We start from the raw sequence: 11847 nt of genomic DNA on the forward strand, positions 1-11847 counted from the left end.
ATATTTTTTATTTTAAAAAATCCCAAATTAAAAAAAAAAAAAAAAAAAAAAAAAACACAATTCCAAAGGGAACGCGTCTCTTGAAGAGATGAGTTCCCATGTAAAAAAAAAAATTTTTTTTTAAATATATATATTAAAAAAAAAAAAAAAAAACAATTCCTCAAAATTCCTAAAGTGAAGAGACGAATTCCCTTTAGGAATTTTGAGGAATTGTTTTTTTTTTTTTTTTTTAATATATATATTTAAAAAAATATTTTTTTTTTTACATGGGAACTCGTCTCTTCAAGAGACGAGTTCCCTTTGAAATTGTGTGTTTTTTTTTTTTTTTTTTTAATTTGGGATTTTTTAAAATATAAAATATATTTTTAAAAAAAAATATTTTTTTTACATGGGAATTCGTCTCTTGAAGAGACGAGTTCTGAATTTTGAGGAATTGTTTTTTTTTTTTTAATATATATATATTTAAATATATATATATATATATATATATATATATATATATATATATATATATATATATTTTTACATGGGAACTCGTCTCTTTGGAATTGTGTGTTTTTTTTTTTTTTTTTTTTTTAATTTGAGATTTTTTAAAATAAAAAATATATTTTTTTCCTAAAGGAACTCGTCTCTTCAAGAGACAAGTTCCCTTGAGTAAACTCTTTTTTACATGGAACTTGGGAACTCGTCTGTTGAAGAGACGAGTTCCTCTAGGAATTTTGAGGAATTGTTTTTTATTTTATTTTATTTTATATTTTAATATATATATTTTAAAAAAATATATTTTTTTTACATGAGAACTCGTCTCTTGAAGAGACGAGTTCCCTTTGGAATTGTGTGTAAGAGACGAGTTCCCTTTGGAATTGTGTGTGTGTGAGTGTTTTTTTTTTTTTTTTTTTTAAATAAAAAATATATTTTTTAAAAAAATTATTTTTTTTCCTAAAGGGAACTCTGATTTTATTTTTTATTTTTTTTTACATGGGAACTCGTCTCTTCAAGAGACGAGTTCCCTTTAGGAATTTTGAGGAATTGTTTTTTTTTTTTTTTAATATATATATTTAAAAAAAAGTATATTTTTTTTGCATGGGAACTCGTCTCTTGAAGAGACGAGTTCGCTTTTTTTAAAAATTTTATTCCTTCACCCTCTCTCCTCTCTCCTCTCTCCTATGTGGCAAAAACTACCATATATTTGTAATAACTTCTTTCACTACATTAATTTAAGAATAACTTTTTTAAATTACTACTTGAGAAAAGTCCGGACACATCCATATGTATATATATATATATATATATATATAATATATACGCCCGACGCCGAAGAAAGGAAGGACAAATGCAAATCAAAGAAAGTAAAAGGCTAAAAGCACAAGATAACAACGCAAAGTTTTTGCGTGACGGCCAAGAGTGACTTTTTCAAGGGCATTTTAGTATTTTACAATTAAGCTTGTCGGCCTACCACTCTCTTATTTTGTTCTCGCGATTCTCCGCTCCACTATTTGAGTCCGCAACCTTTGATTGACTTGGTTTCAGTTGTTCGAAAATGCCCCTACCGGTTTTGGCCCTTGGGCGTTCCTAAAATGATTGAAGCACTTCCTTTTGTTTCCAAGGAAGCTTTTTGGTTCAACTCGGATTCCCAAAGCCGATCTATTTCTATTTTCTATATATAATTCACCGGTTCCACGAACCCTAGAAATCATCGTGTAAGCGCACCACCAGGTGTCCTGGATTATATGTTTGTTTTAAAACCCTAGATCTTCATCTTCATCTTGTCTTTAATCTCTCTTCCTTTCGATCTCTCTCATACATAGAGAAAGAGAAGAGAGCAATGGACGATAGCTGTGCCGTTTGCGCCGAGACTCTCGAATGGGTTTCGTACGGACCATGTGGCCATCGCGATGTGTGCTCGACTTGCGTGGCTCGTCTTCGCTTCATCTGCGACGATCGCCGTTGCTGCATCTGCAAAACCGAGTGCAACGTTGTCTTTGTCACGAAGGTTCCGGTCTTTCTTTTACCTTTTGACACTTGTTGAATCTGTAATTGTTTGATTCTTGATTGAGTATACCGTTTGGTTGCTGAGAAATTAGGGGAAATGAAGCTGTCGGGTTAACTAGTCAATTATTTGGTTGAGTTGAGTTAAAATTATGGTTTTATTCTTTTTGTAAATGAATTAAAAACAGTAATTAATTGGAAAAATTTAGATTTCATTGTCATTTTTTTTCTCTTTCCCTCCGTTTTCTATGGGCAAAACAGGCTAAGGTTGATAAATAGAAAAAACTTGTGAGAGTAAGTTAAAGTTGCATTCCCTTGGGATAAAGTATTTGATAAATGGAACCTAGTTGCATTTAGTTTGTTAATTTGTATTCTGTTCAATTTGAGCAATACACATGGGTCTATTGGTGTTGCTATTGTTTAAGGTTGAACTTCAAGACTTTAAGTTTACGATCCTTACTTTCTGCACTTTATCAAATTATATGAAGTTGGTTCTCACGAGTTCCGAGAGTTTTCTTTCCTGTTCTGCTTAGTTGAGTGTTTATGATTCTTTTAGGTATATTTGTTGGATTTGTGATTGTTGAATTCACACAAAATATTCAATTTAAATGTGATTTGATTTTTCAATAATAAGAACATAAATGGGGATACTTTGGCATTCAGTGTTGCTGATCTGAAATATGCAACTAGAAAGAGGGATTGGTAGATATGAATGTTTAGCATTCAGTTCTGATTTTTATTTTGATTTCTACAATTGTGCAGGCCTTAGGAGATTATACAAGAATGGTTAATGATTTTTCAATCCTGCCAACCGAATCAAGGGAGGGTCAAGTGGGAATGTATTGGTATCATGAGGACACACAAGCATTTTTTGATGATGTGGACCACTACAAGATGATCAAGGCAATGTGCAGGCTTTCTTGCAGCGTATGTGACCAGATGGAGGAGCAATCAAATGATGGCTCAAAGAGAAGGCAAAAGTTTAGGAATATTGACCAGTTGAAGGGTCATTTATTCCATCGGCATAAATTGTTCATGTGCAGTTTGTGTTTGGAAGGAAGAAAAGTGAGTTCCATATCTGTGACATCTTATATGATATTTACCCTCTGTCTATCTGTGTATACACACAATTCAGATGTCATTCTTCTGTTGTCCTCCAAATTTGTTCTTATGAATTCGTCTTTAGCTGTGCTTTTCTTTAAAGTAGGCGTTTAATATAGAATGCATTCTTTTTGAAAAAGAACACAAGTAACTCTAAATATTAATAAATTCCATGTTTGATTTGTGGATTCATTAGTCTCCTAGCAAAAAGGAAATCTATCCTTGATCCAACAACCCTAAACCTTACTTTTCATATATAAATGCCTTCTGACCATGTCAAAATCTGTTTAATCTGCAGCTAAGCCCACTTAAGTACCTTCATTGCTTCATGAAGCAAAAGTAAATAAGGATCAAATATCCTCAAAAGACAAAAGCAACAATAAAAGAAAGTACTGCAAGAACATCCAAACAGCCCAACCACTAGCCACAAAGTCAATTATCCCCTTGACCACTGATATCTCTGAACTCTCTTATCAAGTCTGACCTTTTCCCTGTGATCAGTTCATTAGTGGCTCTTTTATCTTCTGGTAGACTTTCTTTCTAGTTAAACAGAAGTAATGCATTTTTTGGAATATAAAAAGAACAAATTGACATAGTGTTGGTGTCTATAATGTTTTCCTGAGTGTCACAAATGAAGTTTATTTGTCTCTTAGGTGGTTGGTATTGTTCAGCCAAAATACTATAGTGTTCTGCTTTATTTGCTTTATATGCCCCACCATTGGATGAGAGCTGCATGTTTGTTATTCTATTGCATAAATGATTCTAATGTGCGATGAAATGAGGGATTGGTAGAAAGAGGAGAATAGTGAGGGGAATGTAGCATACGATGAGATAGGTTCTATGGCTGAAATTAATGCTGGCTCTCTGGAAATCTGGTTTTGACATCTTTTTCACGGTTATAGATGACTCAGCTGGAATGATTTGCTTTGGTGGTTTAAGTAGAATCAAGTCTTGCAGAAGCCACCCTACAGATCTGTCAGTAAGTTACAAGATGAAAGGGAAAATCACTGTGTGCTGTGGTGTGAAAAAAAACTTTTGGCAGAATGTTCTTCAAATGCACTTTCAGTTTCAATGCTATGGCATTATATCACTAGAATGGAACTGCAGAATGCAGAGTTCGCTAAACACGAACAATTCATTGGGGCTGACTTTGGGTCTGAATTGTTTTGATTCTAATAATTTGGTGCAGACATCCTGATATGATATGGAAGTTGGGATGGGGCTCTGTTTGTTGCTGTAGGTTTTAATAATTTCTTCTTCCTTTTGTTTGTATGTTGATTTCACTAGCTTTGCATGAATTAGATATTTGTGCATGATTAAAGCCTATTGACCTGTGGTTCTTTTTTCTTTTTTTGATCAGTCATCTCACTGGCTTTTCTTGGAATGTAACAGGTATTTATTTGTGAACAAAAGCTCTACAATAGAGCACAGTTGAATCAGCATATAAACACAGGTGACTCTGAGGTGGATGGAAATGAGGCTGAAAGAGGTGGCTTCATGGGGCATCCGATGTGTGACTTCTGTAGAAGCCCATTTTATGGAGATAATGAGCTGTACTCGCATATGTCCACGGAACATTATACCTGTCATATATGCCAAAGGTATTACATGCCATCTGTCAATAATAGAATGATATACAATGATTTCAGTTCAAGGCATGTTTACCTTACATAGTTCTTTGGTGCTATTCAATGCAGGCAGAACCCTGGACAATTTGAATACTATAAAAATTATGATGACCTAGAGGTAAGTTACAATGACCACTCCTTTTCTTTAATGTTTCCAAGTTCAAATGTATATGTATAAAACTCTTTTGTTTGTTACAGATCCATTTCCGGAGAGACCATTTCTTATGTGAGGACGAAGCCTGCCTTGCAAAAAAGTTTGTCGTCTTTCAATCTGAAGCAGAAATGAAGGTGATTTCTTAGAGCATAGATGGCCGCCTTTCATTATATGCTTGAGCATTTATTTATTTGTTTTTGTTGATTTTCTTTGGAGGATTATTTTGAATCTTGCACTGTTTGGGGATAAGTGTTGTGGAAGCTATGTTGCTTTAGATTGACTTTTCCTGCATCCTGAATTTCTTCTATTCATTGGGTGTTTTTCTTGTTATTCCAGAGGCATAATGCTATAGAACATGGAGGACGTATGTCTCGCTCTAAACGTAATGCTGCTCTTCAGGCATGTATTATTTTTCTAATTCTGAGATCATCTTTAGAGGATCCAATTTGTTATAAAAGATTTTTGTCCACATTATCCTGCCTCTTGATTTGCAATTCTAGATACTCGCTCTACGTTGTTCATTTCTCTTGCATTCAGATCTCATATGTTAATTCTCTCTTTCTCTCTCCAACTTCATGTTGGGGGATGTTGTAAACATAACAATCTGGTGCTCCCTCTTCTCCCTTTTTATTGCAGATACCAACAAGTTTTCGCTATCGAAGAAGTACTGAACAAGATCAACGCCGTGGAAGAGGAAGGACATTTAATCGTGATTCCTCTGCTGATCAACTCTCCTTGGCCATTCAAGCTAGTTTGGAGACAGCTAATGCAAATGACACATATCATGATCCACCCCCATCATCATCATCCAGCACTCAGGCAGTTTCTGATCATTATGATAGCGATCCCATAATTCAGCCATTTGAATCGTTGGCTATGACAGATTCTGAATCTTCTTCGAGATATCGTCAAGCCTTGGGTCATAACCCAATGAATGTACCTCTTGTGGAGTCTTTCTTTCCTCCTCTCGCCACGGCACCCAGCAGCAGTCTACCAAAACCCAAACTTGACTCAGAAGGTTTGCCGAAAAATACCATGGCTGCACGTCTCCGCCGTCAAGGTAAGGCAAATGTTCTCCATTCAGGTCAGGGTTGGCCAGCCCCAAATCGTGGATCAGTCCCACTATCAAGTAGTTCAACTCAATCTAAGGTTGCAAATATTGCACCTGTGCCATCATCTAGTCTGGATCAGGTTAAGTCAGCAACTGGTAGTGGATCTGCTCCAAACAGCTATGCTAGTTTTGCTCAGGCTCGACCCACAACAGTGCATGGATTTGCATCATCTGGTTCTTCAAGTAACTCAGGCAGCATAAGTAGGATCAGCCACTCTGCATCAGCCCCAAATCTTGCTGATAGCAGATCTTTTGATCCTTCTATGTCTGATTTTCCTCCAGTTTCTGCGACACAAAAGCAAAAGTTGCCAACAATTACCCAGCCCGTGCTGAATGCAGAAGCTGTTCACACTGCAAACAAGTCTCTGGTGGAAAAGATCCGTGCTGCTCTTGAATTTGATGAAGACAAATACACCGCTTTTAAAGACATATCCGGGCAGTATCGGCAAGGTTCAATTGACACCGCAGTATATCTGGCTTATGTTCAGCAGTTTGGTTTGTCACATCTTGTTCTTGAATTGGCTAGACTCTGTCCTGATGCTCAGAAGCAGAAAGAACTTTTAGAGACCTATAATGCTAGTGTACGGAGCAGTGGTTTACAAGAAAATGGTTGGGGGCATAGCAATGTCCATTTTAAAGACAAAAAGATCTCCAAGAAAGGTAAAGGAAAACCTGTAGTTGTGGAGGACAGTAATGTGAAGGATACATTAGCAGATAACATCATTAACACAGTTAGGAACCTTCGGTCCACCTTCAAGCCTTCAGAAGAAGAGGTGGAGGTGTTGTCAAAGGATGGGTACCGTGGTGCAAAAGGCAAATCAAAGGGAGTGATTGATGAGCAACAGTCAGATCTGAGTTCTGCTAGAGAACCCTTACCAAAGCTGAGTGCCCAAAATGAGGTGCCATCAGCGGGTGGTGGATCTAATCAAAATTTAGGGGCTGTGAGTGGAGGAAGTCAGCGACGAAAGAAAGCATCAAAATTCCTCAGAGCCCGTCTGGGTGATGGTTCAGTGGGTGCACTTCTGAACTCCCAAGATCCTGACCCAGATCCAGATCCAGTGGAGGAAACATTAGATGCAAACATGAATCCGGCTGAAGGCTTACCAGTTCATGGTGTTTGGCGGAATGGTGGTGGTCAGAGACTTTTTAGCAATGGCCAGAAGAGATTCTAAACTACATTGGCATGAACTTTTCTGAAGTGCTGTCAATAGATGGATAAGTTTTGATTTTTGTTCTCCAATCATGTGTTTCAAAGTTGTTATCATGATGAGTTGGCTGATTTAAACCAGTATAGGCAAATGAATTCTGTGTAGCAGTGGAAGTTGATTGGGAATGATGCTGCATGAGTAGGTCATTTGTGTTTTGATGACTTTCAAGTGTTTGCATATAGAAATGACAACTTGAGGTCCAGGCATTGTTTGATACTTCTTTTTCCTAGTTCAGACCACTGTATTGCAGTTTGTTTGACCCCTTTATCTTCCTTTTTGTTTTGTGAAAAAAAGAATGGAAGTGTGAATATAGTTTTGGCGCATTTGTGAAGTTCAATGATTCTCTAATCATGTATTACCTATGAACCCTCGTATCTTTGTACTCCCTTTCATTATATATTTCCTATGTTCTCTGACATCTTTTCACGTGCTAAATAGGTATTGTTGAAATGAATGGACAACTTCAATGGTTGTCTACCTCTCATGAACCCTTCTTTTAAATTTGCATCCCAGGGACTTTGTGCTCTGCTTTTCAGTTGCATCTTTGAAGGTGTTGGAGTGTATGGTGGGGAGTTAAGATTATAGCAAGAATAAACATGTGGCCCACGATTCTCTATGGTGATTGTTATGAGATTTTCAAAATCTGGGACCCTAAGAAATTCAGCAATGCATTCTACATAAGTTGCTCTGCTAGTACTAGAAGTAACAGTGGTAGTAGCTTGATCACATCAATGACAGGCGCTTTAGGTATGCTCGATTATGCAACCAACGTGCCTCTGCTAGGAGAAATGTCATTCTCTTCATCTGACATCCATTCAACTTCCATTTTAGTGAAGGCAGTTTTTTTCCATCTTCGTTATGAAAGCAGATTTTATTTTATTTTTAAAACAATTGTAAGGTACTTTTATTTGTTTTTTATAGAGTGCTCTAATTAACAATTAAAAAGACTGGAAAAATAAATATACAATAATTTTATGGAGAAAACTGTATTTTATATTTGAGTTTCCAAATATAATTTTGTTTCCCAAAAATAATTGCAAACTGTTTTTAAAAATTGTTTTTTTCAGAATGGTTTTCAATACATTACCAAAAATACCTATAGTTTGGGTTGCCAAAAGATGGGAAATTCTCACATTCAGTCTCTATAGAATAGAAGTGATAAGAAGCTAAACCCCTTTGATAAATAACATAGAAGTTCAGCAACAACAGTCACAAATGTAACATTCGCATTTCCTTTACCTGGAATACAATGATATAACTTTAGGACTTTTCTCATATATAAAGATTGTATCCAACAATTATTTCACACAGAGGAGAAGCAGATTGAAGATTCTACAACAATGTACGGAGCTCAGTGTCCATGTATCTGGATATCAGCATATCCAAAAGTTTTCTCGCTGCTGTAAGACATGTACAGGAACCCGTCCTCATCCTTGAAGGATTCATAGACAGTGTCCATCAAACTTGCTGCAAGTAGACATGTGTAAAAAATATCAGCAGATTATCAGGGCAAAAACCTTCATGCAATGAATCCACAGAAGATATGAACCAAGTGATTTAATGGCATTTCTACCTGTTTGAGGTAAGGTATTCTCCACAAATACGAAAAGAGCTTTTCCAGGAGTCAGATGAAGCCTGATACTTAAGATGTGAATGAATTGCCCAACAGACATGTCCCGGGGAACCAGGAATCTAATAACAAAGGGAAAATGGCAAAATGTTAAGCCAAGTTACTTCAATATCCTTTAAAATAGCAGAAAAAGGCAACCCTAAACTGTAGGATAGGTAGTGGATTCTTTTACCTCAGTGTGACAATTACAGAGGACTGAACTTTGAAGAGAGAGAGAGAGAGAGAGAGGAGGAAATCCCTGACTGCCCTTAAAATAAATACAAAACTAATTTAATAAAGTGGCAGGGATGAGAAACTGAAGTTCAATCAGCTTCTTGATATGCTTGGTTGTAAATAGCTAACTGGGAGAAAATGTGTACGGTGATATTCAAAGGGACTTCCTTTGAGCCCTGGGGAGGCTTGTACAAGAAGCTCCCATTTAGGTAGTTGGTCTGTTGTTCAATTGAACAAAAAGAATGGAGGTCTTGGCATCAGGAGTCTTCACACTCTAAACAAGGCTCTCCTTGGTAAATGGAACCGGATATTTGCTTCAGAGAGAGGATCCCTTTGAAACAAAGTCAGAGCTAGAAAATTTGGGGCTAATGAAGGCGATGGTGTTTAAGGATGTGAAAGACATCTATGGGTTGGGATTGTGGAAGGTTATTAGAAATGAGTAAGAGATCTTTGGAAGTAGATCTCACTTCATACTGGATAACACAAGAAGAGTAAAAATTCAGAAAGATAAGTGGGGGGAAAGCTCTTTGGAAGGATCCTTTTGGTGTTATTCTCTATAACTATTGATAAAGACACTTGAGTAGCAGAGATGAGGGAGCAAGTTGGAGAAGGGGGTCGGCGAAATCCCAATTTCAGAAATAGTTGCATGATTAGGAAGGAGTAGAGGCCTTTTTTAGAAGACTACAATCAACCAGGATTAGAAAGGATGAGGAGAATAGCTTGGGTTGGAAAGAAGCTAAGTGTGACAAACAAATCCTACTGCTCTTCTCTACCATGGGGAAGAAGTGAGCCTTTCCTTGCAAGCATAGTATAGAAGGATTTTAACCATTGACCAACTAAGCAGGGGATGGATTTTGCTAGACTAATGTTACATGTGTAAAGGAGATGAGGAGTCAGTTGACCATATGCTCTTACACTACTCCAAAGTGAGAATTTTGTGGCAGCTAGTGTTTTCTCCTTTTGGAGTGATTTAGGTAATGCACTCTTTGGTAAGAGGAAATCTATTGGGTTGGCATGGTTCTTTTGTGGGAAGAAGCTGAAGAAAGATTGGAGGACTGCTCCTTTGCGTATTTTCTGGATGTTATGGATGGAAAGAAACAGGAGGTAATTCAAAGACGGTGAATAGTCGAACCAATCAATCAAATCTTCCTTTATGTTTATCTTTTTGAATTGGGTTAAGAGTATACATAGATGGCTATTCCCTAACCATGATAGGATTTACAGATTGGTTGAGCTCAAGGTAGGTAGAGGGAGTTTGTATTATGTGTTCTCTCTGCCTTTCTACTTGTCTGATGACGCTTCTTGTATACATTGTGTGCACTTAGGTGTGTCATTTTTCAGGCACCTTTGATTTATTCTCTCTTTTACCTATAAAAGGAAAAGAAAAGAAAAGAAATGAGAATGTGCACGGACTTGAATTTTCTAATGAAGCCAGAATCAATGAAGCCCAACTCAGCTTCTTCATCTGCTTTGCCGAACATGAGGGAGTCATTGGAAATATGTCTAGGATTTTTGTGTTCTAAAAGTACTTGAAGTTGTGAAGGACAATCAACTTCATCATTTGCTTTACTTAACAAATGACAAATCTCATGGAAATACGCCTAGGATTTTCTATCCCAACAACATTAGAAGCCAGACCAATTGGAAAAGTCAGCAGCAAGAGCTCTAGACAACATTATACATTTTATGGGTCCCTAGCTACAAGTGAAAGAAAATTTTCCTTTAGTTAAATGCAACACTTAGCAAAGTATGAATTCCACAATATTCTCATTAAGAAACACAAAGTTGGGAAGATTAAAAATAAAATGTAAAAAATGTAAAAAAAATAAAAAAAAATAAAAAAAAATAAATGTCATTGAAATGGCCTTCAGTAGAAATGGACCCATTGTCATCCACACAAACAGCCCCAAATAGATAGTACAAGAATATCAGTTCTGTGCTGGTAATTACAACTTATCCTCAGCTTCCATAGATCAAGTTATGATTAAGAAAAAAAAAAATCAAACCCCTCCATTGAAATATAAACCAGTTGGACTTAGGTCTTTATTTGCAAAAAGGAAAAACAACATGAAATGTAACTTAAGTAACCAAATACTTCTAACACTGCAACTGAGTCAAAGGATTACAGAAAAGACTAGTTCACAATCAGCAGTTTATTCCGATCAAACACAAAAGACTATAATTCATATGATAGAATTAAACAATCTGAACTCACTTTTTCTTTTCCATCTCGGGGAGGTCGGTTTTTGAATACCTTTCAGCAATCACCTAAACAAAACAAAGTCAGAAATTTGAAACAAATAAATCGTATTATCTGGGTTGCGGCTGTGAGCAAAAACAGAATTGAAAAAACCAAAGAGTTGGGCAATTTGGATCGGGGGTTGGTGGGCTTACCGGGACTCGATCTGGGTATTTGGCGATGATGTCTCGGGATTCTTCCAATCGTTCCTCTGTCGAAGAAGAAAGATATGATGTGGGGAGATGATCAAGGAATTTCAATACGGAAAAGAGCTAACCAAAGAAAAAACGTACCGTATGAGAACTCGTTCTTGAATGATGACATGCTCTTCTTCCCCATTGATGATGCGTTGGTCGAGATGTTAAGGAACAGAAAGTTTTTAAGGAGAAGACCAAACGCTAGCTCAGAAGTAATTTTTCTGTTTGATTCGGTTAAGGACACGCGGGGATAGCTCAGTTGGGAGAGCGTCAGACTGAAGATCTGAAGGTCGCGTGTTCGATCCACGCTCACCGCAATACTTTTTTGGGCCCAGGTCCAAGTTTAATTTTTTTGGTTGGGCTACTCCTCGTCCAGC

General features: G+C 36.8%; 2 protein-coding genes and 1 non-coding gene across 5 annotated transcripts; 2 read left to right on the plus strand and 1 right to left on the minus strand.

Annotated features, from left to right (window-relative positions):
* The first annotated feature begins 1326 nt into the window (after positions 1-1326).
* LOC100262296 (uncharacterized) lies at positions 1327-7607 on the plus strand. 3 transcript variants are annotated; one of them, XM_003632334.4, is made up of 8 exons: positions 1327-1700; positions 1809-1993; positions 2752-3054; positions 4483-4691; positions 4788-4836; positions 4917-5006; positions 5209-5271; positions 5509-7607. In XM_003632334.4, the coding sequence occupies exons 2-8, from the start codon at positions 1826-1828 to the stop codon at positions 7153-7155; spliced, it is 2529 nt and encodes an 842-aa protein (XP_003632382.1). In that variant the 5' UTR covers positions 1327-1700; positions 1809-1825; the 3' UTR covers positions 7156-7607. The 3 variants fall into 3 exon arrangements, with proteins under 3 accessions (XP_003632382.1, XP_010652299.1, XP_010652300.1); XM_010653997.3 differs by having other exon boundaries at positions 1483-1732; XM_010653998.3 differs by having other exon boundaries at positions 1483-1716.
* A 740-nt stretch (positions 7608-8347) lies between these two features.
* LOC100248696 (autophagy-related protein 8i) lies at positions 8348-11785 on the minus strand. The gene is made up of 5 exons (XM_002279999.4): positions 11567-11785; positions 11429-11484; positions 11250-11302; positions 8765-8883; positions 8348-8658 (listed from the first exon to the last, which is right to left on the minus strand). Exons 1-5 carry the CDS (start codon positions 11610-11612, stop codon positions 8543-8545), a joined length of 390 nt encoding a protein of 129 aa, XP_002280035.1. The 5' UTR covers positions 11613-11785; the 3' UTR covers positions 8348-8542.
* On the plus strand, positions 11715-11787 carry TRNAF-GAA (transfer RNA phenylalanine (anticodon GAA)). Its single transcript has one exon. It is a non-coding gene; the product is annotated as a tRNA-Phe (tRNA).
* The last annotated feature ends 60 nt before the right edge of the window (positions 11788-11847 follow it).

The sequence above is a fragment of the Vitis vinifera genome, chromosome 7 (genome assembly GCF_030704535.1).
Source record: "Vitis vinifera cultivar Pinot Noir 40024 chromosome 7, ASM3070453v1".
Lineage (NCBI taxonomy): Eukaryota > Viridiplantae > Streptophyta > Magnoliopsida > Vitales > Vitaceae > Vitis > Vitis vinifera.

Bases quoted from the DNA above. Each gene is read 5' to 3' on its own strand.
- LOC100262296 (XM_003632334.4), top strand. From the start codon at position 1,826: ATGGACGATAGCTGTGCCGTTTGCGCCGAGACTCTCGAATGGGTTTCG. The intron at 1,994-2,751 runs GTTCCGGTCTTT...ACAATTGTGCAG, and splicing joins ACGTTGTCTTTGTCACGAAG to GCCTTAGGAGATTATACAAG. The intron at 5,007-5,208 runs GTGATTTCTTAG...TTGTTATTCCAG, and splicing joins AATCTGAAGCAGAAATGAAG to AGGCATAATGCTATAGAACA.
- LOC100248696 (XM_002279999.4), bottom strand. From the start codon at position 11,612: ATGGGGAAGAAGAGCATGTCATCATTCAAGAACGAGTTCTCATACG. The intron at 11,485-11,566 runs GTACGTTTTTTC...CTTCTTCGACAG, and splicing joins CAAGAACGAGTTCTCATACG to AGGAACGATTGGAAGAATCC. The intron at 8,884-11,249 runs GTGAGTTCAGAT...CTTTGTTATTAG, and splicing joins CCCGAGATGGAAAAGAAAAA to ATTCCTGGTTCCCCGGGACA.